Source organism: Amphibalanus amphitrite, unplaced genomic scaffold (genome assembly GCF_019059575.1).
Source record: "Amphibalanus amphitrite isolate SeventyFive unplaced genomic scaffold, NRLGWU_Aamphi_draft 000424F_arrow, whole genome shotgun sequence".
In the NCBI taxonomy this organism is placed as follows: domain Eukaryota; kingdom Metazoa; phylum Arthropoda; class Thecostraca; order Balanomorpha; family Balanidae; genus Amphibalanus; species Amphibalanus amphitrite.
Genome location: NW_024881918.1, coordinates 395354 through 416790, shown reverse-complemented (window position 1 = coordinate 416790; position 21437 = coordinate 395354). Strand labels below are relative to the sequence as shown.

General features: G+C 45.9%; 1 protein-coding gene across 3 annotated transcripts in view; it reads right to left on the bottom strand.

The window, feature by feature from the left end:
* The window catches only part of LOC122391164 (40S ribosomal protein S19-like), a 41901-nt gene that overhangs the window by 8033 nt on the left and 12431 nt on the right, over positions 1–21437 (bottom strand). Inside the window, exons 1-2 of one of the 3 annotated variants that reach the window (XM_043384843.1) lie at positions 19677–19910; positions 12917–12987 (exon numbers count right to left, since the gene is read on the bottom strand). In XM_043384843.1, coding sequence (XP_043240778.1) covers positions 12917–12987 — 71 coding nt within the window. In that variant the 5' untranslated portion in view covers positions 19677–19910. Of the gene's footprint in view, positions 1–12916; positions 12988–19676; positions 19911–21437 lie in introns of those variants that run through there. The other 2 variants (XM_043384842.1, XM_043384844.1) reach the window with 2 other exon arrangements.

Sequence of the window (21437 nt, the reverse complement as noted above, 5' to 3'; positions counted from 1 at the left end):
CCTCACCGGACCTTCAGGTTTTCTGAATAGCGGGGGGCCGTTGGGGGGTAGGAAGTAGAGGTGGCAAAATGTGGACCCGAGGACCCGGTCCAAAGAACCAGTCTGGACCCATATGGGTCCAGACCGGTTCCTGGAAATTTTCTGACGGGTCCAACCGGGTCCTACCATAAACTATACATCTTGCACACTACACAGTATTGCAAAATATGAAGCGAATGAAGTGAATGTTTCTTTGCACACAGCAGCTCATGAATGTTCCCAGTGGGAAATAAGCTGTTTTACATGATGCAACTAATGATACCTACAAGTAGTTTGTATTAATTGACTTTTGGGGAACTGGTCCAACTGGTTCCGATTCCAACTAACATCGGGTCCGACTGGTTCCAGAAATGTCCAACCGGGTCTGGTTCGAGTCTGGTTCCCAAAATTTTCATCTTTTGCCACCTCTAGTAGGAAGTGAGGGAACAACCGCCTTCGCCGATTCGCCCCTTATTGAGCTAGAGCCTCACGAAAGAAACGATCGTGTGCGTCGTTACGAAATGCAGCATTTTAAGGACTAGGGTCAGCCGATGACTTCTGAGGTCAGGTCAAGTGGCCCCAGTGTACCAAAATCATATTTTTGCCTGGTTGTCAGAGGGGAAAATTGCAGACCAAAAAAAAAGGATGAGAGTGAAAAATTGTCGGTCAGGTAAGGCCCAAAAAGAGTGGGAAAATGATAAAAAACATGAATCTATCTACAAGTGTGACATGTAAAACAATCATTCCCGCAATTGCTCCTTCTCGGTGGAATTGGGAGTGGAAAATTGGGCTTGAAAACTGGAGGTGAGAGTGGAAAATGATTTGCATTTGGATGTCGTTTCCCACCCACATCTACAAATTTTGGGACACTGAGTGGCCCAAGGTAAAGGTTCGGTTTTGGTAAATAACTTCGCTAAAAAATGATCGCAGATCCGCGATTTTAGCAGCATCGCGTTATTCGCGTTTTCCTAGCTCAGGCGTGTCCTGTCGAATGGTATACTTTTTCATCGGGTGAGATCAACTTAAGGTGTTAACCTCGGGTCAAGGTCAGGTCACAGCCTGCCAGGTCATGAAGCTGGTCAAAGGAGGTCATATTGCACATTGCAATCGGTCAGTCCGTTCCTGAGATATGACAGAGGGGTGTACAGTATATCTAAAAAGTATGTCCCCTGGTTTGGCTCTCCCACAGGAGGCGAATCGGTAACTTGGCTGAATCCCAGTTGCGGCACCCGGCCGCCAGGGTCGCTGCCGCGCGAGCGGCCTTGACCGCTCGCATGTCATTGGCAGTTCGGTCCCTCCCCATTAGGGTTGTTCAAAAAACCGAATTTTGGAAAAGTATACGGGCTCATGGCTCATGTGGTGCGGTATTCTTTTCTGAGTCCAATGATGCCCATTTTTCTGAAAAGTATTAACTGTTAAAGGCTCCTCAAACGGCTTAAAGAGGACCATGTTACGCCCGCCGACCGGCCGGTGTCAATAAGGGCGAGAACTCGACGCCGCGCACGGGCGGCAGCGCCTTATCGGCACCGCGCGCCACGGCATCTGCCGGGCGGCCGGCTGGGCAGTGGGAAGTTACAAGCGCGTGGTCTTATTGCACACGATCGGGGTGAGCTATCCCATGTTTTCGGGGCGGAAAGTTTCAGTGCAGCATCGGTGCGGCTGCTGCGGTGGTCTGTGTCGATGGTACAGAAAATAAGTCAAACATAGTTGAGAAAAGACTGAATGATTCCGGTTAGTTGCCTCGAAACAATCCATTTCAAGAATACATTTGCCTTCTTAACGTACCGTATCACTTGTTAATTCCTTAAAAAGCAAACTCTGAGCAATAACAGACTTCTTTGCATTGCTGTTGACAATTCACGTTACTTTGGGACGGTGGCTCGCACGCCCAATATGCTGCCACGCATCTTAAATCTAACGGCGAAACGCGCAACTGTGCGAGAATAAAAAATTCACGATTTACGTACAGCAAGAGCTGGCAATGCACAAGAACAGAATATGGAGACCCGGAAGTCATCGGTCCAAGTTTGGGTTGGGTTTGACGAGCATGGGCGTCACCAATGTCATTATGCAGATACGTTGATGTCAAATGCTGAAGCAACAGAATCGACGCCAGGTTTAACTAGATTAGCAGGCCGAAATAAAACATAGCATGTCCGGGAATGACAGGTGGCCACCCTGACGGTGTGACGAAGTGAGACATGAGTAGAGACATTAGCCGGAGTACCTATAAAGCGCCGTTTACCCAATCCTTCGAGCATAAGCGACGCCGGCAGTCCGGCCAGGGCGGCCGTGCCCACCGATGCCGATCAAGACCCGAATCCAGACCCGGCATAGAACACAGCTCTGCCCTGACGTGACACATTACCCCGGTGTGTCACTCATGCCGGATAGACCAATGCAGGAGCCTTGCCAGCTCCTGTTGTACCTACTTCGTTAAATTTTCGATTCTCGCTAAGTTGCCGTTTCGTCGTTGGAATAGAGTTACGCGGCAGCATATTGGAGCTGCGAGCCACCGTCCAAAAGCAACTTAAATTGTCAACAGCAATGCAAAGAAGTCTGTTATTGCTCAGAGCTTGCTTTTTGAAGAATTAAAAAGTGATACAGTGCGTTAAGAAGGCAGCTATATTCTTGAAACGGATTGTTTCGAGGCAACTATCCGGAATCGTTCAGTCTTTTCTGAGCTCTGTTTGAGTTATTTTCTGTACCATCGACACAGACCACCGCAGCAGCCGCAACGATGCTGCACTGAAACTTTCCGCCCCGAAAACATGGGATAGCTCACCCCGATCGTGTGCAATAAGACCACGCGCTTGTAACTTCCCACTGCCCAGCCGGCCGCCCGGCAGATGCCGTGGCGCGCGGTGCCGATAAGGCGCTGCCGCCGGCGCGCGGCGTCGAGTTCTCGCCCTTATTGACACCGGCCGGTCGGCGGGCGTAACATGGTCCTCTTTAAGCCGTTTGAGCAGCGCCTAGCAGTAATACTTTTCGGAAAAAAGGGTATCATTGGACTCAGAAAAGAATACCGCACCACATGAGCCATGAGCCCATATACTTTTCCAAAAATCAGTTTTTTTGAACAACCCTACTCCCCATCTATACTGAGGTGGGGAGGGGAGAAGAGGGGAAGAGAGGGGAGGGAGCGGCATCCGCTCGGCACTTGGCGATACCTGGCTGACCCCGCGCTCCCTCGCTGACCTTTGTCCTGCCCTCAGGCGAAGCCCGACTTCCTGGCCTGTAGCGGCCCAGCGGAAAACCGAGCTCGCGGGGCGCGACTCCATTGGCCCAATCTTATAAATGGAATGCTGTCGTATTCACGGCATTAGATAATATTAATAGTGATACCAGCAGTGGATGTGGTAAAATACAGTCCAAAATAAACGAAAGCACTCGATTCGTGCATAATGCGCCCTCTCATTCAAATAAGCCTACCCACTTCGATAGATGGTGGGCGTAAAAGATGCAAAACACTACCGATTTTTTTTTTAGCTCGGCCACTGGGACCGACAATAAACAATTGACTGAAATGCATGAAAACCATTTTGCATTTAGGTAATAGCCGTTTTCTGCACCCAAACTTTAGCCAGTGACGCCCTGTCCATTCTAAAGCGTTTATAAGATTGTTCCCAGCACCCGATTTTATATGAGGAAGTCGTTTAAAAAGCATCTTATTTCTAACGAATCTATTATTATGGCCACTTTTACAGGACGTCTATAGAGCTTTGACTTTTACATTTCTTCCTCGTTCAGGAGAAACGTTTTAACCCTCACCGGACCTTCAGGTTTTCTGAATACCGAGGGGACGTTGGGGGTTGAAAGTGAGGAAACACTTCCAACCCCCCTTCGCCGATTCGCCCCTAATTGAGCTAGAGCTTCACGAAAGAAACGATCGTGTGCGTCGTTACGAAATGCAGCGATTGGTCTCCGATTTAAGGACCAGGGTCAGCCGATGACTTCGGAGGTCAGGTCAAGTGGCCCAAGGCACAGGTTCGGTTTTTGGTAAATAACTTCGCTAAAAATGATCGCAGATCCGCGATTTTTGCAGCATCGTGTTTGTGTAGCTCAGGCGTGTCGAATGGTATACTTTTTCTTCGGGTGAGATCAATTTAACCCTCGCCCGTATAGAGGGGGGGGGGTCGAACGGACCCCCCTCCCTCGGTTTTTCGCGAATAACTCGCGTAAAAAGCGGCCGATCGCGACGAAACTTACGTTACCCTCGCGTTTATCAATTTTACACCCACCCTGAAATTGTCATGACCCTGACCTTAACCCGCGCCCCGTAGGGGGGGGCCGAAACGGCCCCCCCCTGTCCTTTTCGGTCGATATCTCCTAAACGGCTAAAGATATCACCACCAAACTTTCAGGACCCCTCCGGGCATCAATTTTACACGTTGTGACCAAAAATTTTTCCAGAGGCTGTGATAGGTTGGCCACAAATGACGTCAGAGTGACGTCATGTTCTGTCATTTTCGACCGAAAAAAGACCTTCGCGAGAAGACCTGTCAGGCCTACAGCTTTGAAGATACAGAAAAATGATCAAGACATAAAAGGTGTAGAATTGACAGGGCTACAAAACTGCGATCTCGGATTTTTGAAATTTTTGAGTTTTGATCCCCAAAAATCAAAAAAGCATTTTTTTGGATATATTAGCCAAAAAATCCAAAAAGTTTTTTGATTTTCGAAAAAACCGGAATATATGTGATAGTACCTACCGTCTTCTATCTACATACCAAATTTCAGATCGATACCTCGTTTTATGGCCAAGTTATAGCGAAAAAACTGTTCAAAAATGATGACGTCAAATTTTCAAACTCAATTTTTGGCAATTCTAGAACTCGTAGAGCAAAACAAAGACCACCATTAGACTCCCCGTGACGAGCTGCATCGAATGAATACCCATTTTATGCAAAAATATCAACTTTGAAATTTGACCTAATTTGACCTGACCTTGACCTGACCTTCACTAAAACGTGACCTAGGCTGGCTCCAAAGGCTGCCTAACCCACATAATCGCATTTGTCATGTAAAATGGACCATAAAACATGTATCACACGACACATTCATATTGTGACCCCCGGTGACCTGACCTCGCTGTGACCTGACTTTGTGTCAGTGACCTCAGATAGCAAAGTATGTGTTTGACGAACAATATACCATCGATGGTTTCAATAAATTACCAATTTACTCGATTTCACAGCACATTTCTTGAATTGCCTGTGAACGGTGAAAATCTGACCTTTGACCTGACCTGTGACGTCATCGGTTTGACCTAGGTCAATGAGATTTGGTCACAAGGTAGTTCCCGGGTAGGGCTATCAAACGCCGTTTGAATTTTGAAAATCGGCCGGTAACTTTCCGAGATCTTAGGGGGGGGGGCCGAAACGGCCCCCCCCCCTACGGGTGGTAGGGTCCGCCGGTAGCCCTACGGGGCGCGGGTTAATGACCTTTGACCTGCGACCTACTTTTCGAGACCATGTTTGGCCGGAATGGCGATTCGGCGTATGTCGGCTCGCATTAGCGGCGCGTTTGCAGTCTTTTCGTGGTTTTAAGCGTTCAAACATGGGATATGATGTTGCTTCCATGCATTAGGGTGGGTGTCAAGGTCACCGGAAAGTCAGGTCAGGTCATTGACCTTTGATGACCTCGGTTCACTTTTTCGAGTTTTACATGTTTCTAGGCCAGTTTTAGGAGCTGAATTCGAATTTAGCAGCCATATGAACATTTACGAAGTAGTTTTGGTGCCCTCGTAACATGTTGCGAAGCTGTCAGAGGCGGTTGCCAACTACTACGAATACCCTTACTGGTTGACCTGACCTGACCTGACCCGACCTGGCCTAAATGCATGAAGACATCATCTGTGATCAAAACTGACATGATATTCGTGATCAGCACCCCGAAAACCCCATAGCAGCCACGCTTTACGACTTTCTAACAGGCCCGATTGTCCCGACTTTTGGGTCATTGACCTGACCTGGAAAGTCAGCCGATGACCTAGGACCTTAAAATTGGGTATCATCGACTTCCTCTCGTCACGGCCAACACGCTCGTTTTTTCCGCGAAGCTCTAGCTCGATCAGGGGCGAAACGGCAAGGGAGGGTCCAACGGACCCCCCCCTTCCTTATACGTTTGCGGCTGGAAAAACACCAATACGGGCGAGAGTTAAGGTGTTAACCTCGGGTCAAGGTCAGGTCACAGCCCGTCAGGTCACAAAGCTGGTCAAAGGAGGTCATATTGCATATCAATCGATTCGGCAGGTCTTTTCATGTCCATTAGTGGCTTTATCGACTCGGTAGCTTTAGTTGATCGGGAGTTATTGACGAAAAACTGATACCCTTGGTTACGTGATAAATGACGTCACGCAAGATCAACAAAGCAAAATTAAAGCATCAGACCTTGCAAGGAGCGCATGAAATCACGATTCCGTGTGCTTGAGAATTTGAGATAGTTGTATATCATTTCCGGACCAAACTAGCAATTTCCATATTCCCCTGACTTTTAATGGTGAGAGACTGACCTGATCTCAGGCGACCCTTCAGAAAATCCGAGACATACATTTATACAAGTTGTGAGACTCTCGATCATACTATAACGTTAGGCGGCACGGGCGGACATCGATAGCAGCGCCCCTATCGGTCACTAGGGAAAGCTGGGCTGTAGGCGACGATATACCGGCTGAGTTGTCACACGTTGAATAGGCTTATAGCCATCCGTCTTGTGAAAAAGTTGAACTTTTGCCTTTAATATTTCTACAGGCATTTTTAGAAGTGTCTTCACATGGATTACAAAACCGTTTAGATTATTGTATTCACTTCAAGCCTTCCCTATTGTTCTTGATGATGCGGGAACTATTTCTAATTAGTGTTTCTAGCTTAGTAAAAGAACATACTGTGCAAATGATGAAAAAAGCATAAATGGAAGATTTTAAATGCAATTTTCTCTAACAATTAATGGTAAATTCTCTACATATCAAGGAAAAGGTGCATGCTAACTGATAATTTAAAGTTCTTGGGGCCAGTTGTTTTTTTTTCTTTTCTTATGTCGCCCCAATGGCCGCGAATACACTTGTGATAACGCCTATCGAGATCCTGTAAGTTTCATCTCCCTATGAAAGCTCTGCACTGAGGGTGTTGCGAAGTTGGAACATTTTAGGAGTGTGCACACAGTCCTAAAATGTTGAGGACAGTTTAGGACAGTTTCACACAGTTCATTTTAGGACTGCTCATTTATGACGTCATAGATCAGTGACCTGACTTGACTTAAAAATGCGGTTGGCGTAAAAAAATCCGACTTATCAAATCCCGACTAAAAAAATCGACTTATAATCCGGTTAATCAAATCCCGACCATGCTTTTACCTGGCCATTAATGTTCTAGCCTTACGGCTGATTGTTTGAACGCGGAAGATGCTGAATCTTGGTTAACCCCATACTTATCGTATGGTAAAGAACGTCAGTGTTAGAAAGTTAATTAACAATTTTATTTAAGATAGTTTAATTCAAGTGGGTATAATCCGACTTGACAATTTACTAGGAGGGTTTTGCAGCGCTATTAGTTCGGCATTTAATTATAAATCATTGCTAATTTCGATCCGGATATCGTTATTCAATGCTGGCCTTTGCGTCCTCAGAAAGTTGTTTATAGTCATGAAGGCTTGCATTGACCCATACTTTCCATTTTTCAGCACTATTATTCGCCGTAGTTGACCAGAAGTTTTCTTCAGCTCTCCCCTGAATCCTTTGGCTTAGACCTGGCGTATCACCCGTGCATCGCAAGACGCACCTACCACACACAAGTTCATGATCCCCACGAACCCACATCAGCGTCCGTTCGCTTGGTGTGTGACCCCTTGACCTTTGGCCGCGACAACTGCCAGCTTGCTGGAGCACCCCTCCCTACACGCGCTGCCCCGCCCGCTCCCCTCCCCCCCCCCGGGGTCGTGTCACGAAGGTTCGGGCTTACGCTACTACCGGCCGCTGCGCAGCTGTCACCTAGCGCCTGGGAATGTGTGGTCTGGTGCGGATTCAGCCAACTACCGGCTCGCGACACCAGCGCCACGTAGTGGCGACGGTACATTCTTTTTAGACACACTGTACACGTCAGCACGTGAGGTCACCGGTTGACCTACAAATTGTAGCCCAATCGGGCCAACGAGAGGCGGGAAATTAGCCGGGATTCGTCAAATAGCCTCAGGGCATATTTCGTATATCGCGTTTGGCTTGATATGTTTATTTCTTTACAAGGTAGAATTTCCAAATTTGGTGTGTGATTGGATGCTGACCGTGTGTGAGTTTTTTTCTGATTCGACGGAGGTGTGGTAATGCACGTGCGCACGTGCACACTGCACACCCCATATTTACAGCTAAAAACGGACAGGTCGATCTCAGTAGAAGCTGGTGTGGGCAATTCCACGACAAATCACCTTATTTTTTTCCAATTGTTCACCATGACCTCTCCGATTTTGCTCAAATTTGGCATGTAAGTTGACCTATGGGCACTACTTCGTCCCAGTAAATTTTTAGTCTCTAGGTCACAGGGGTCATGAGATATGGGTCATGCAAATTTTTAGGTTTTCCGGAACATTGAAATATAAAGTATTTTTTATCTCTGCAACGGTTCACCGGATCAAAAAAAGTTATATATGAAATAAGAAGCGCAAAGGCTGGTGCGTCTAGCAAAAATGTGAACGAAACCCCAGGGTCATTTTTTGACCCTTTGACCTCGTGACCTTTTCTTGACCCCGTGACCTTTCAAATTTGTCCTATTTCAAAAATTCTGATTTTTTCTATCAGAGATGTCTTATCCATGCTCTTAATAGTGGTATGTGATTTGGTTGGTATATCGGACCCGTTGACCTCAAACTGAGGTCGACAATGTGGTCATGACCTGACATGAAAATGACATCTGCCGAGAACGTCGAGAATTATAGGCAATATGGGTGTCATATGAAAGCTTACTTCACGGAGAATACATTGGTGGTGTTTTTGAGTAGGTATGGGCCGGGTCAAGGTCACATTAGGTCAGTGACCTAACACAGCATTGTGTTCTTTGAAAGTGGCGTATTTTATTTGTTTGGTAAGCCCAGTGATCAGCACACAATAAAAAGGAAACAAAATGTCATAAAACACCGTCTGTCTTTATTCAAAAAGCCCAGATAAAATGCATTCACCCATATACACACACTCGCACAAACACACACACACATACATACACCTTGTTCGAGGAAGATCTTTCAAACAAACCTCAGTAACACACGCGGTGTGAAGAACGAGTCTCAGAAGACTAGGAGAGCTTGAAGGCTGCTATGGTGTGGGAGTCGAGCGGTACAAAGCGGTGAAACGTCCTGGTACCTACTACCTACCCTTCACCGTGCGTGCACTTGTGAACCGTTCTCTTTCATTTTCGTCTTCGTTCCTGCTATTTGCGTTGCCGAAACGAAGAAGAAATGCATTTTATCGGTAAGGTGGTCCTCACAGTATTACCAATACCATCGCATGCGCTTTTGCCATGCGAGGTGGCAAAAAATCCACTCACATTGAACACCGAAATCCTCGGCATGATGACATATATTTGCAAAATTGTATTTGTTCTTGTACTGGGACGCTGCTCCGTCAGAGAAGTAGTGTTTTTTTTGGTCTTGGGCATTCATTTCAAATGTGGGGAATAACCACAGCCTGAAATGCCGCTTCAGCTCCCGCGTCAGCTCCCGCAACGCAAATAGCAGAAACGAAGACAAAAATGAAAGAACGCTTCACAAGTGCCCGCATAGTGAAGGGTACCAGGACGTTTCACCGCTTTGTACCGCTCGACTCCAATACCATAGCAGCCTTCAAGCTGTCCGAGTCTTCTGAGACTCGTTCTTCACAGCGCATGTGTCACTGGGGTTTGTTTGAAAGAACTTCCTCGAACAGGTGTATGAATGTGTGTGTTTTTGCGAGTGTGTTTATATGGGTATGTGTGCATTTTATTTCTGCTTTTTGAATAAAAAAGACGTTTTATGACGTTTTGTTTCCTTTTTATTGTATGCTGATCACTGGACTTACCAAACAAATAAAATACGCCACCTTCAAAGAACACAATGCTGTGTTAGGTCACTGACCTAATGTGACCTTGACCCGGCCCATACCTACTCAAAAACACCACCAATGTATTCTCCGTGAAGTTAGCTTTCATATGACACCCATATTGCCTATGATTCATGATGTTCTCGGCAGATGTCATTTTCATGTCAGGTCATGACCACATTGTTGACCTCAGTTTGAGGTCAACAGGTCCGATATACCAACCAAATCACATACCACTATTAAGAGCATAGATAAGACATCTCTGATAGAAAAAATCAGAATTTTTAAAATAGGACAAATTTGAAAGGTCACGGGGTCAAGAAAAGGTCACAAGGTCACAAGGTCAAAAAATGACCCTGAGGTTTCGTTCACATTTTTGCTAGACGCACTAGCCTGTGCGCTTATTATTTCATATATAACTTTTTTGATACGGTGAACCGTTGCAGAGATAAAAAATACTTTATATTTCAATATTCCGGGAAACCTTAAAATTTGTATGACCCATATCTCATGACACCTGTGACCTAGAGACTAAAAATTCACTGGGACGTAGTAGTGCCTGTAGTGACCGTAGCCTATGGGTACCGTCGTACTGAGTACCGAGTACTCGTTTCTCTATTGTGTCGTTTCTTGTCCGCCACTATCGGAAATAAACAGTCTCCATCTTGGACAAATCGTGGCGTGTCGTGGCCCGGACCGTTCGACGGAACTACACACCCAGGACACTATAGTGCCCATAGGTCAACTTGCATGCCAAATTTAAGCAAAATCGGAGAGGTCATGGTGAACATGCCTAGGTGATCTGTCATGGAATTGCCCGTGTGCTATTGGGAAATAACTAAGTGCATTTACTGTGTGCTTCAGAATTGGTGTGGGTATGCACATATGAAGGTGCACAACCCATTTTTAGAGCTTAGAGCACAACCCATTCACACCCATTCTCAGTAGCGGCGGAACATCTTCAATTAAGGGGGGGGGGGGGCACCGCCAACTTTTGGTCCCATTCTTTCCATGCAAAGCCCATAGGGCTAATGTTAAAATGCCAAAATCAAAGGGGGGCACGGTGCCCTCCCCGTTCCGCCGCCTATGCCCATTCTGAAGCACACAACGCACTTTGGTATATCCCAATCGCACACCAGCTTTTACTGAGATCGGCCTGTCGGTTTTTAGCTGTAAATATGCGGTGAGCAGTGCGCACGTGCGCATGTGCATTGCCACACCTTCGTCGACTTAGAAAAAACTCACACACGGTCAGCATCCAATCACACACCAAATTTCATTGCAATCGGTCAGTCCGTTCCTGAGATATAACAATGGGTGTGCACGTGCCACGTGCGCACGTGAGCACGCGCAGAGCTACAAACTCCTCGGTGCACGGCACTCTACTTACTGGTCTCTTGCAAGGTGCCAAATTTGAGCGCAATTGACACAGCCGTTCTTCAGATGTGGGAGCGTCACCTTGCACGTGCGCACGTGCAATATGGGTCCCAACTTACTTTCGCACGGCACCCTACTCGCTGGTCTCTAATCGTGTAACAAATTTGATTGCAATCGGTCCAGCCGTTCTCGAGATCTGGAAGCGACCCGTACACGTGCGCACGTGCATTACCACACCTTCGTCGACTTAGAAAAACTCAAATGCATTCAGCATCCAATCACACACCAAATTTCATTGCAATCGGTCAGTCCGTTCCTGAGATATGACAGAGGGGTGTGCACGTGAGCACGCGCAGAGCTACAACCTCCCCGGTGCACGGCACTCTACTCCTACTGATCTCTTGCGAGATACCAAATTTGAGCGCAATCGGCCCAGCCGTTCTCGAGATCTGGAAGCGGCACCCTGCACGTGCGAACGTGCAATATGGGTCCAAACTGACTTTTGCATGGCACCCTTCTTGCCGGTCTCTAATCGTGTGCCAAATTTGAGCACAATCGGTCCAGCCGTTCTCGAGATCTGGAAGCGACCCCTGCACGTGCGCACGTGCAACAGCACCCCAACCATGGCATATGGATATGCATTACCCGGTGGGTGCCTACATGCATGCCAAGTTTCAGCGAAATCGCCTCAGTAGTTGCTCAGTTACTGTAATGGGGACAAATTTAACACCTCTTCTGTTTTTTTTTGCACTTTGCACGTGCAGCGGGGGTCACTCACGTGCACCAAGAGTATCCAATGTTTGTTAGAAGGGATACAGTTACTCTACAAAAGTTATCGCAAATCAATCGCCCCAGTGGTTACTGAGATATAGGCATCTCAAAATTGTTACTTCAGCAGAACGACTTGAACACCCCCACTCTTCACGTGCCACGTGCCACGATGGTCACCTGAATGCATCATGAGTAGTGAATTACGGGGCAGAAAGGATGGGGCTACCCAACAAAGAAGACCGCAGGCCAATCGGCCCAGCGGTTGCTGAGACATCAGCCTCTCAAAATGCTGATTGAAAATCCGTCATTAAAAATAAGAGGCCAAAGTAGCCCTCTTATTTTTCGCGCCAAAAACGAGTGTCCAATCCAGGTAGTTCATGTTATCTATGTAGGTACAGAGCAATGGGCAATTCAAACCTGCAATGTCGGCAAAAATCGTTGACCTTCTGACCTATAACTTTGACCCTAGAGGTCACCCATTTCTAAAACTTGTAGGATGTATTTGTTTTCACAGGTGCTAAGAGCCTACCAAATTTCATCCAAATCGAAGGGGGTCGGGTACATTCGTGATCGATTTGACGTGGAATGACCCAAATCTCTTTGTTTGTTGTTTGTTGGGGCTAGGGGCGCGCCGACTGCAAGGTCATTTTGCGCCCATAAAAACATTTGAGAAGGTAAAAACAAACTCACTTTTTCAGGAAGGCCGCCATATCAACAACAAACTGCTGTTGATCAACATCCTTCACCCCTGTGCAAGGCATCTGAAATAGAGAAACAAACGGGTCAACAACAACGTATCTCAATTGGTGTTAGTTACGAAGTGTTTAGCTCAAGTTCATTCTTTAATTAATCACTAGATGGCCATCTTTGCGCGATAACTACCTATACGTTTCGATAGATATTGTTGATGGGGCTTTTAGTTAAATTGTCAAAACTTGTATGTTTATATAAGTAGGGTTGAATTTGGTAGGTAGTTACTTCATTAAACTGTATGGTACGTATGTATGGGTTTTCGAGGCGCGCTGTAGATACGAAAGTTGGGACGAAAGTTAACTTGGGAATTATTAACCCGGCAGGCGGCGGGCCTCCCGGCCACCTTCCGCGCGGTGGGGGGGGGGGGCATTTTTTGCCCCCCCCCGTATCTCCGAAACTACTGGACGGATCCGAAAAATTCAAACGGCGTTCGATAGCCCTGTCAAATTTGTCGAAGGAAACCAAATTTCATTGACCTCGGGGTCACCGATGACGTCACAGGTCAGGTCAAAGATAAAATGTTTCACCGTTCACAGGGCTTCTAGGGAAAGCACTATAACACCGAGTAAAACGCATTTTGTCGAAAATCAGCGATAGGGCGTCAGACTTGTGATCAGCTCAGTTGAGCCGGCTCAAAAATCAGCTCAGCTCATGAGCCGGCTCAACATTTTGCCAAATTGTTGAGCTGTGAGCTGAGCCGGCTCAGTAATGCATTGAGCTGAGCTGCTGTCTGAGCTGAGCTGAATGAGCTTGAGCTGAGCTGAGCTGAATGAGCTTGAGCTGAGCTGAGCTGAGCTGAGCTGAGCGAGCTGAGCTGAGCTGAGCTGAGCTGAGCTGATTGAGCTGAGCTGAGCTGATTGAGCTGAGCTGAGCTGATTGAGCTGAGCTGAGCTGATTGAGCTGAGCTGAGCTGAGCTGAGCTGAGCTGATTGAGCTGAGCTGATTTAGCTGAGCTGAGCTGATCCAGTTCTAATTCTTTTCAGTTCATGCTTGGAAATTAACTCAGGATTTGATGCTTCAGCTATGAGCTAGCTATGGAGTGAGCAATTACACTGCCTTCGTGATCGCACTTAAAAATATCAAAACTCTAAAGAAATCAATATTAATCACTAATCAAGCTTAATTTATTTCATCCATATTGCATGGAAATTGGAAGACCAGGGTCTTGGCCAATTTACAGGCTAATACAGCCAGTCTCAAGTTTCAAGCCTGACTGCAAGATGAATACCTACTGTCAGGCTTTGATGCTTCGCCTTGACACTCTGCTCCGCAATGTACAATTCAGCATTCTTCACTTTGTTATTTAAGCAGTCATTTAAATTAATTTTATCGATAAGGGTTCTTACCTCTGCATAAAATATTTACAATTAGGAATTAGCAAATAATGTTCCTCTTCGTTGGTTGAATGTGGGCTAAGCGACCATATCCTATTGAAAGTGGGGTGGGGCAGAGGCGCTAACTGGAACTCTCACCTTCTGATGTCCATAATATGGGAAAAGCTCCCTTATTCACACGCCGACTATGAATTCTAATTGTGTTGACATTGCCTTGGTTGATATCAGGGTGGTGTTTGGTTTCACTCAAGGTTTCACTGATAACAGCACGCTGCTATCACACGTGCCAAATGGGGTTTCCATGGAGATATAAACAAACTCTTATCTCCAAGTTCCAACACTACCCCAAAATGTAACGTCAGCTCCTGGCAGGGTGCCAAGAGCGGATGGCGGCGTGGGCGTGCTGCTCTCGGCCGTGAAACACCGCCTAGTTGAGATGATTCCATGGCGTTTTTTTCGTCTAGCAGATTTTCGTCCGACTTTTCTTCGTCTGGCATTTTTTCGTCTGTACATTTTTTTCGTCTGTAAACTTTTTCGTCCAGACTTTTTTCGTTCGTATATTTTGAACTTATATGTTATGTTAACATCGCGGGTGCACACTCTGATAACATGTGATAACACTGCCAAGAACAGTCCATTTCATGTAACTATAGTCTGAGTCCAAGTAGACGCACGACTCGCAAAGTCTCAGGGTCTTAATGAGCTTATCTCTTTTGCCCATTGTGTAGGTTGCCTCGCTCCTTGTTAGAGGAGACTTACTTATGCGCCAAGAGTTGGTCTGTTTTTTAACCCTCGCCCGTATTGGTGTTTTTCCAGACGCGAACGTATAAGGGGGCGGGGGTCCGTTGGACCCCCCCCCCCCCCTTGCCGTTTCGTCCCTGATCGAGCTAGAGCTTCGCGGAAAAAAAACGAGCGTGCTGCCCGCGACGAGAGGAAGCCGATGATACCCAATTTTAAGGTCCTAGGTTATCGGTTGACCTTCCAGGTCAGGTCAATGACCCAAAAGTCGGGAAAATCGGGACCTGTTAGAACGTCGTAAAACGTGGCTGCTATGGGTTTTTTCGGGGTGCTGATCACGAATATCATGTTAGTTATGATCACTGATGATGTCTTTATGCATTGAGGCCAGGTCGGGTCAGGTCAGGTCAACCAGTAAGGATTTTGCCGGGTATTCGTAGTAGCCTCTGACAGCTTCGTAACATGTTACGAAGGCACCAAAAATGCTTCGTAAATGTTCAAATGGTTGCTAAATTCGAATTCAGCTCCAAAAACTAGCCTAGAAACATGTAAAACTCGAAAAAGTGAACCGAGGTCATCAAAGGTCAATGACCTGACCTGACCTTCCGGTGACCTTGACACCCACCCTAATGCATGGGAGCAACATCATATCCTATGTTTGAACACTTGAAACCACAAAAAGACTGCTAACGCGCGGCTAATGCGAGCCGACGTACGCCGAATCGCGATTCCGGCCAAACATGGTCTCGAAAAGTAGGTCACACGTCAAAGGTCATTAGGGTCAGGGTCATGAAATTTTCAGGATAGGTGTAAAATTGATTATCGCGAGGGTACTGAAAGTTTCGTCGCGATCGGCCGCTTTTTACGCGAGTTATTCGCGAAAAACAGAGGGGGTCCGTTCGACCCCCCCCCTATACGGGCGAGGGTTAAGCATGTCCGATTTAAAAAGAACGACTGAACGATCTAAGCGTGAATTTAACTGAGCGGAAACTGAGCTAAGCTGAATTGAGCGGAAACTGAGCTGAGCTGAACGGGAACTGAGCTGAGCTGAGCTGAGCGGAAACTGAGCTGAGCTGAGCGGAAACTGAGCTGAGCGGAAACTGAGCTGAGCTGAGCTGAGCGGAAACTGAGCTGAGCTGAGCTGAGCGGAAGCTGAGCTGAGCTGAGCTGAGCGGAAACTGAGCTGAGCTGAGCTGAGCGTGAGCGGAGCACAGCCGGTTTGAGCGGAGCGTGAGCTGAGCTGAGCCGTGTTAAACTGAGCGGGAGCTGAGCGGGAGCGGATAAAACGGAGTTGAGCTGAGCGAGCTCACTTTTTTCTTGAGCTGTCACAAGTCTGTAGGGCGTCAGTTGTCTAGTACATACATGGGCGTAGGAACCTCACGAAAAGTGGGGGGGGGGGGCCAGCGAAACTTCAATGTCACTTTGTGGGAGCCCCAATACCCCTATGAAGAAATTCTTTGCAGTTTTGTGCTCATCTCACCTTGCTGAACGATTTCCTGCTCTTAGTTTTGTATTTGAATCAAAAATAAAGATTTTACTTTGAAAAATGTCTGAAAAGTGGGGGGCCATGGCCCCCCCCGCCCCCCTGTTCCTACGCCTATGAGTACATATGTTGCTATTAGAGGTCACTGGTCATACCAGGTCAGGTCGTCAGGTCACCAAAGGTCAATAAGGGTCACCACATGAACCCAACTTGACTTAGGTTGTGCGATGCATGTTTTATGGCCAGTTTTTCATTTCCAACTCAATGGTGTTGGTTATAAGACCATCAGGTACGGTTTAGGTCACTTTCGGGTGGAGGTCAGGGCAAGGTCAGGTCAAAAAAGGTCAAATTTGAAAGTTGATATTTTGCATAAAATGGGTATTGATTCCATTCAGCTTGTCACGGGGAGTCTAAACTCTAATAGTTGTCTTTTTTTCGCTTATGAGGTCTAGAATTGCTAAAAATTGAGTGAAAATTTGACGTCATCAATTTTGAACAGTTTTTCGCTATAACTTGGCCAAAAAAGAGGTATCAATCTCAAATTTGGTATGTAGATAGAAGGCGGTAAGGACTATCACATATCTTCCGGTTTTTTCGAAATTCAAAAAACTTTTTGGATTTTTCGGCTATATATTCAAAAAATCTTTTTTTTTATTTTTGGGAGTCAAAATCCAAAAGAATCAAAAATCCGAGATGACAGTTTTGTAGCCCTCTAAATTCTTCACCTTTAATGTCTGAAACATTTTTATGTATCTCTAAAGCTGTAGGCCTGACAGCTCTTCTCGCAATTATTTTTTTTTTGGGGGGGGGGGGGGTAGAAAATGGCAGAAATGACGTCACTCTGGCGTCATTAGCGTCTAACCATCATAGCCTTTGCAAAAATTTTGGTCACAAATTACAAATTTTCGTTTGTGAAATATTTTCTTTAAAGGCGAAATTCGCTTCACCATATAAGAAATTTCAGTGATGTCACCAGGGCTTTACTCAGAACCTCCGACCTACCTGTTTCTAATAGGTATCTTGGCCCATAATCTCTCCTAAGAGTAAGACATTGCCTTCAGCACAGCACTGCTCCACCACAAGTATTAGGTACTATAACATCACTTTCATAACAAAATTGAATAGCATAATTTCTTTCACTCAGCATTGGAGTTATTCATTAGATCCTTTCCACATGGCACAAATAGCTGGTGGAGTGCGGTGGTGGCCGGTGGTCACAGCAAATATTGAACAGGTGCTTTAAAGGTAGTGTGCCAGCTTTCTTAGACCATCTGGGCCCTGTTTCACCGGTGATAGCAGCAAGCTGCTATCACGTTTCGCGAGCTGACGTCATGTCGTGACGCCATACTGTTGTCATAATGGGTAGTTCCGGCGCACGATTGCCGCGACCTTGGCGGCGGCATTAAGTGACGTATGAGCCTAAAAGTAAGAGTTTACGCAGTCATGATAGTATATATATTTTTGATATATATTTTTTCAATATGATGTATTTAAAAGAAGTTGGGTTTAGGAAAAATTTGGACATTAACTTCGAACATTTAGCTGATGACGTAAAACAATATTGCGGCAATCGTGCGCCAGAATTGCCCCTTACGTCAGCAGTATGACGTCATCACATTACGTCAGCTCGCGCAATTTGATAGCAGCGTGCTGCTATCACCGGTGAAACAGGGCCCTGGAGTTAATGACCCGGATAAGGAGAACCAGTTTTTTAGAACTTATCCATACCTTCAAAACTCATGGAAACGTCTTAAATTCTTCAAATTTTGAGTACCCCAGTGCGAAATTCGCCCCGACGGGTTGTCGGTCGTACCCCAACCACATTTCACACCACTATGAACAATAAATGCACACACTAAAATCAATTTCATTATTTAAAAATAATCGGATCTGAGCAAAAATATCAGAGGACATTCTCAGCACTATTCTAATCATGAATCTGCCAGGCATTTGATGCGCATTTGCTTCAATTAGGGTGCAGATCTGCTTTTGTATGGGGCCGTACCCAAATCTGCTATATTTGGGTACGATGACGTCACATGCGTACCCATTTTTGGAAGATTTCTGTTAAAAATAGCAGACTGCTAAAAATAGCAGATTTTACCATAGTTTCCCCCAGGGCTGCGGAGTCGATGGATTTTCAGCGACTCCGACTCCGACTCCAACTCCGGCTTTCAAAAACCAGCTCCGACTCCAACTCCGGGCAGAATTGTCGACTCCGATCGACTCTGACTCCGCAGACCTAGCAGGGCTGCGGAGTCGACATATTTTCGGTGACTCCGACTCCGACTCCGGCTCGGGTTTCTAAAATTGACTCCGACTCCGGTCACAACTGTCGACTCCGACCGACTCCGACTCCGACTCCGCAGCCCTGGTTTCCCCAACTGATTTAAACAACAATGGCATGCTTGCAAACGAACAAATTGATCGCTTCTTCAACACTATAAAGCTTAAGACGACGAAGATATAGCCTGAAGTATACTAAATTTCATGGGTGCAAAACCTGCCGCTAAAACCCGCGAGACCTGTACCTTTAAAGGGACCCTCCCACCTTCAAAAAAGTTAATGAATTGGCATGAAAGTGATGTCGCTCGGTTCAGAAAGAGCAAAAACGAATATCTACCAAATTTCATCGAAAAATATTCACCGGTTTTCAAGATATTAGACTTTTACTTTTGTTTACTTTTTGGGATCTCCGCTGTTCCTAGCGACTTTATTTGAAAGTGCGGCATTTGTTGCGCGCAAAGCAGCATGTACCACCGCATGCTGCAAAACGTTTTAGTCAAACATTTAACGGACGTTCGAAAGCCTGATGACGTCATCAGATTCCCGTAATGGTTAAGAGATAGGGACCACGCTGGTCCCACCCTGCAAGTAAAGGGAAGAAATTTCTTGAACACCATAAAGCTGCGGGGTTTGCGACCAGGATAAATGGTGGTTTCTGAGCCTGGCCGCAAACTTGGCTATCTCAACTCAAAACTAATGTTAAGGTGGGAGGGTCCCTTTAAATGCGTTCCTCTTCAGTGTAAACAACCGAAACGCTGAACCAGAAACACAAAACAATATTAACTCAAGAAAAATGCTGACTATCGTAAACACGAGAAAACATTTCACGCGTATCTATATACTTTCCACCACATACCTTCACCCCTGCAAGGAAGAATCAAAAAGGAACTCTCGCGTCATTTGCAGCGCTGGAATTGCAATAACACATTTTTCGAGGCATACCTACATACACTACATAATGTTTAAATTCTTTTTTAGCTCTAACATAAGCACAATCATTATTTGATTTTTAATTCAAACATTATATTGAGTGCATTTTTATTACCACAATGACAGGATTCATGATCACATATCACATACTGTTATACCCAGTTATACCTATACCACACGCGTATTTGGAAATTCCGACCACGACGAGCATCTGTGGTAGAAAACCAACACTTTGGTATCCGGTTGTTTTTCAATAGAAAAACACAATTCTAACGAATAGTGTTTGTCTTTTCAAACAACCTGCGGTTAGGGGAAACTACTGCTGTCTGCTACCATTTTCACCGCGCGTATTTGGAAATTCCGACCTCGACGAGCGTCTGGGGGAAACTACTGCAGTGCTGTCTGCTACCATTTGCACTGCAGTAGTTTCCCCTACCAAAGTGGTGGTTTTCTACCACAGACGCTCGTCGAGGTCGGAATTTCCAAATACGCGGGGTCGCCTCGGTCGTACAAGCTCTGACATATAGCCTACAGCGGCTGACAATAACCCGGTTTACATAGCATATTTGACGAGGCTCTAGCTCGTTAATTTGGCGATAATTTCGATGCAGTGGTCTTCAAATATTTAGAGGGGATCATTTTGTAAATTGTTCAGCACCATTCGCATCTTTTGCAACATCACGGACGGAGATATTAGCTTGCAACAAACCCTATGTAAACCGGGTTAACCCGCGCCCTGCTGGGGGGGGGGTGTTTGAACACCCCCCCCTTGCGGTTTTTCGCGAATATCTCAAAAACGGCGGCGCGGAGCGCCGCCGTTTTTGGTACACCTTATCATACATCAATTCTACACATGTTGTGAAAATTTCAGACCAAGGTCATTCAAGGTCAGGTCACCAGCAGACTTGTGATCAGCTCAGTTGAGCCGGCTCAAAAATCAGCTCAGCTCATGAGCCGGCTCAACATTTTGCCAAATTGTTGAGCTGTGAGCTGAGCCGGCTCAGTAATGCATTGAGCTGAGCTGCTGTCTGAGCTGAGCTGAATGAGCTTGAGCTGAGCTGAGCTGAGCTGATTGAGCTGAGCTGAGCTGAGCTGAGCTGATTGAGCTGAGCTGAGCTGAGCGAGCTGAGCTGATTGAGCTGAGCTGAGCTGAGCTGAGCTGAGCTGATTGAGCTGAGCTGAGCTGAGCGAGCTGAGCTGAGCTGATTGAGCTGAGCTGATTTAGCTGAGCTGAGCTGATCCAGTTCTAATTCTTTTCAGTTCATGCTTGGAAATTAACTCAGGCTTTGATGCTTCAGCTATGAGCTAGCTATGGAGTGAGCAATTACACCGCCTTCGTGATCGCACTTAAAAATATCAAAACTCTAAAGAAATCAATAGTAATCACTAATCAAGCTTAATTTCTTTCACCCATATTGCATGGAAATTGGAAGACCAGGGTCTTGGCCAATTTACAGGCTAATACAGCCAGTCTCAAGTTTCAAGTCTGACTGCAAGATGAATACCTACTGTCAGGCTTTGATGCTTCGCCTTGACACTCTGCTCCGCAATGTACAATTCAGCATTCTTCACTTTGTTATTTAAGCAGTTATTTAAATTGATTTTATCAATAAGGGTTCAATTACCTCTGCATAAAATATTTACAATTAGGAATTAGCAAATAAAGTTTCTCTTCGTTGGTTGAATG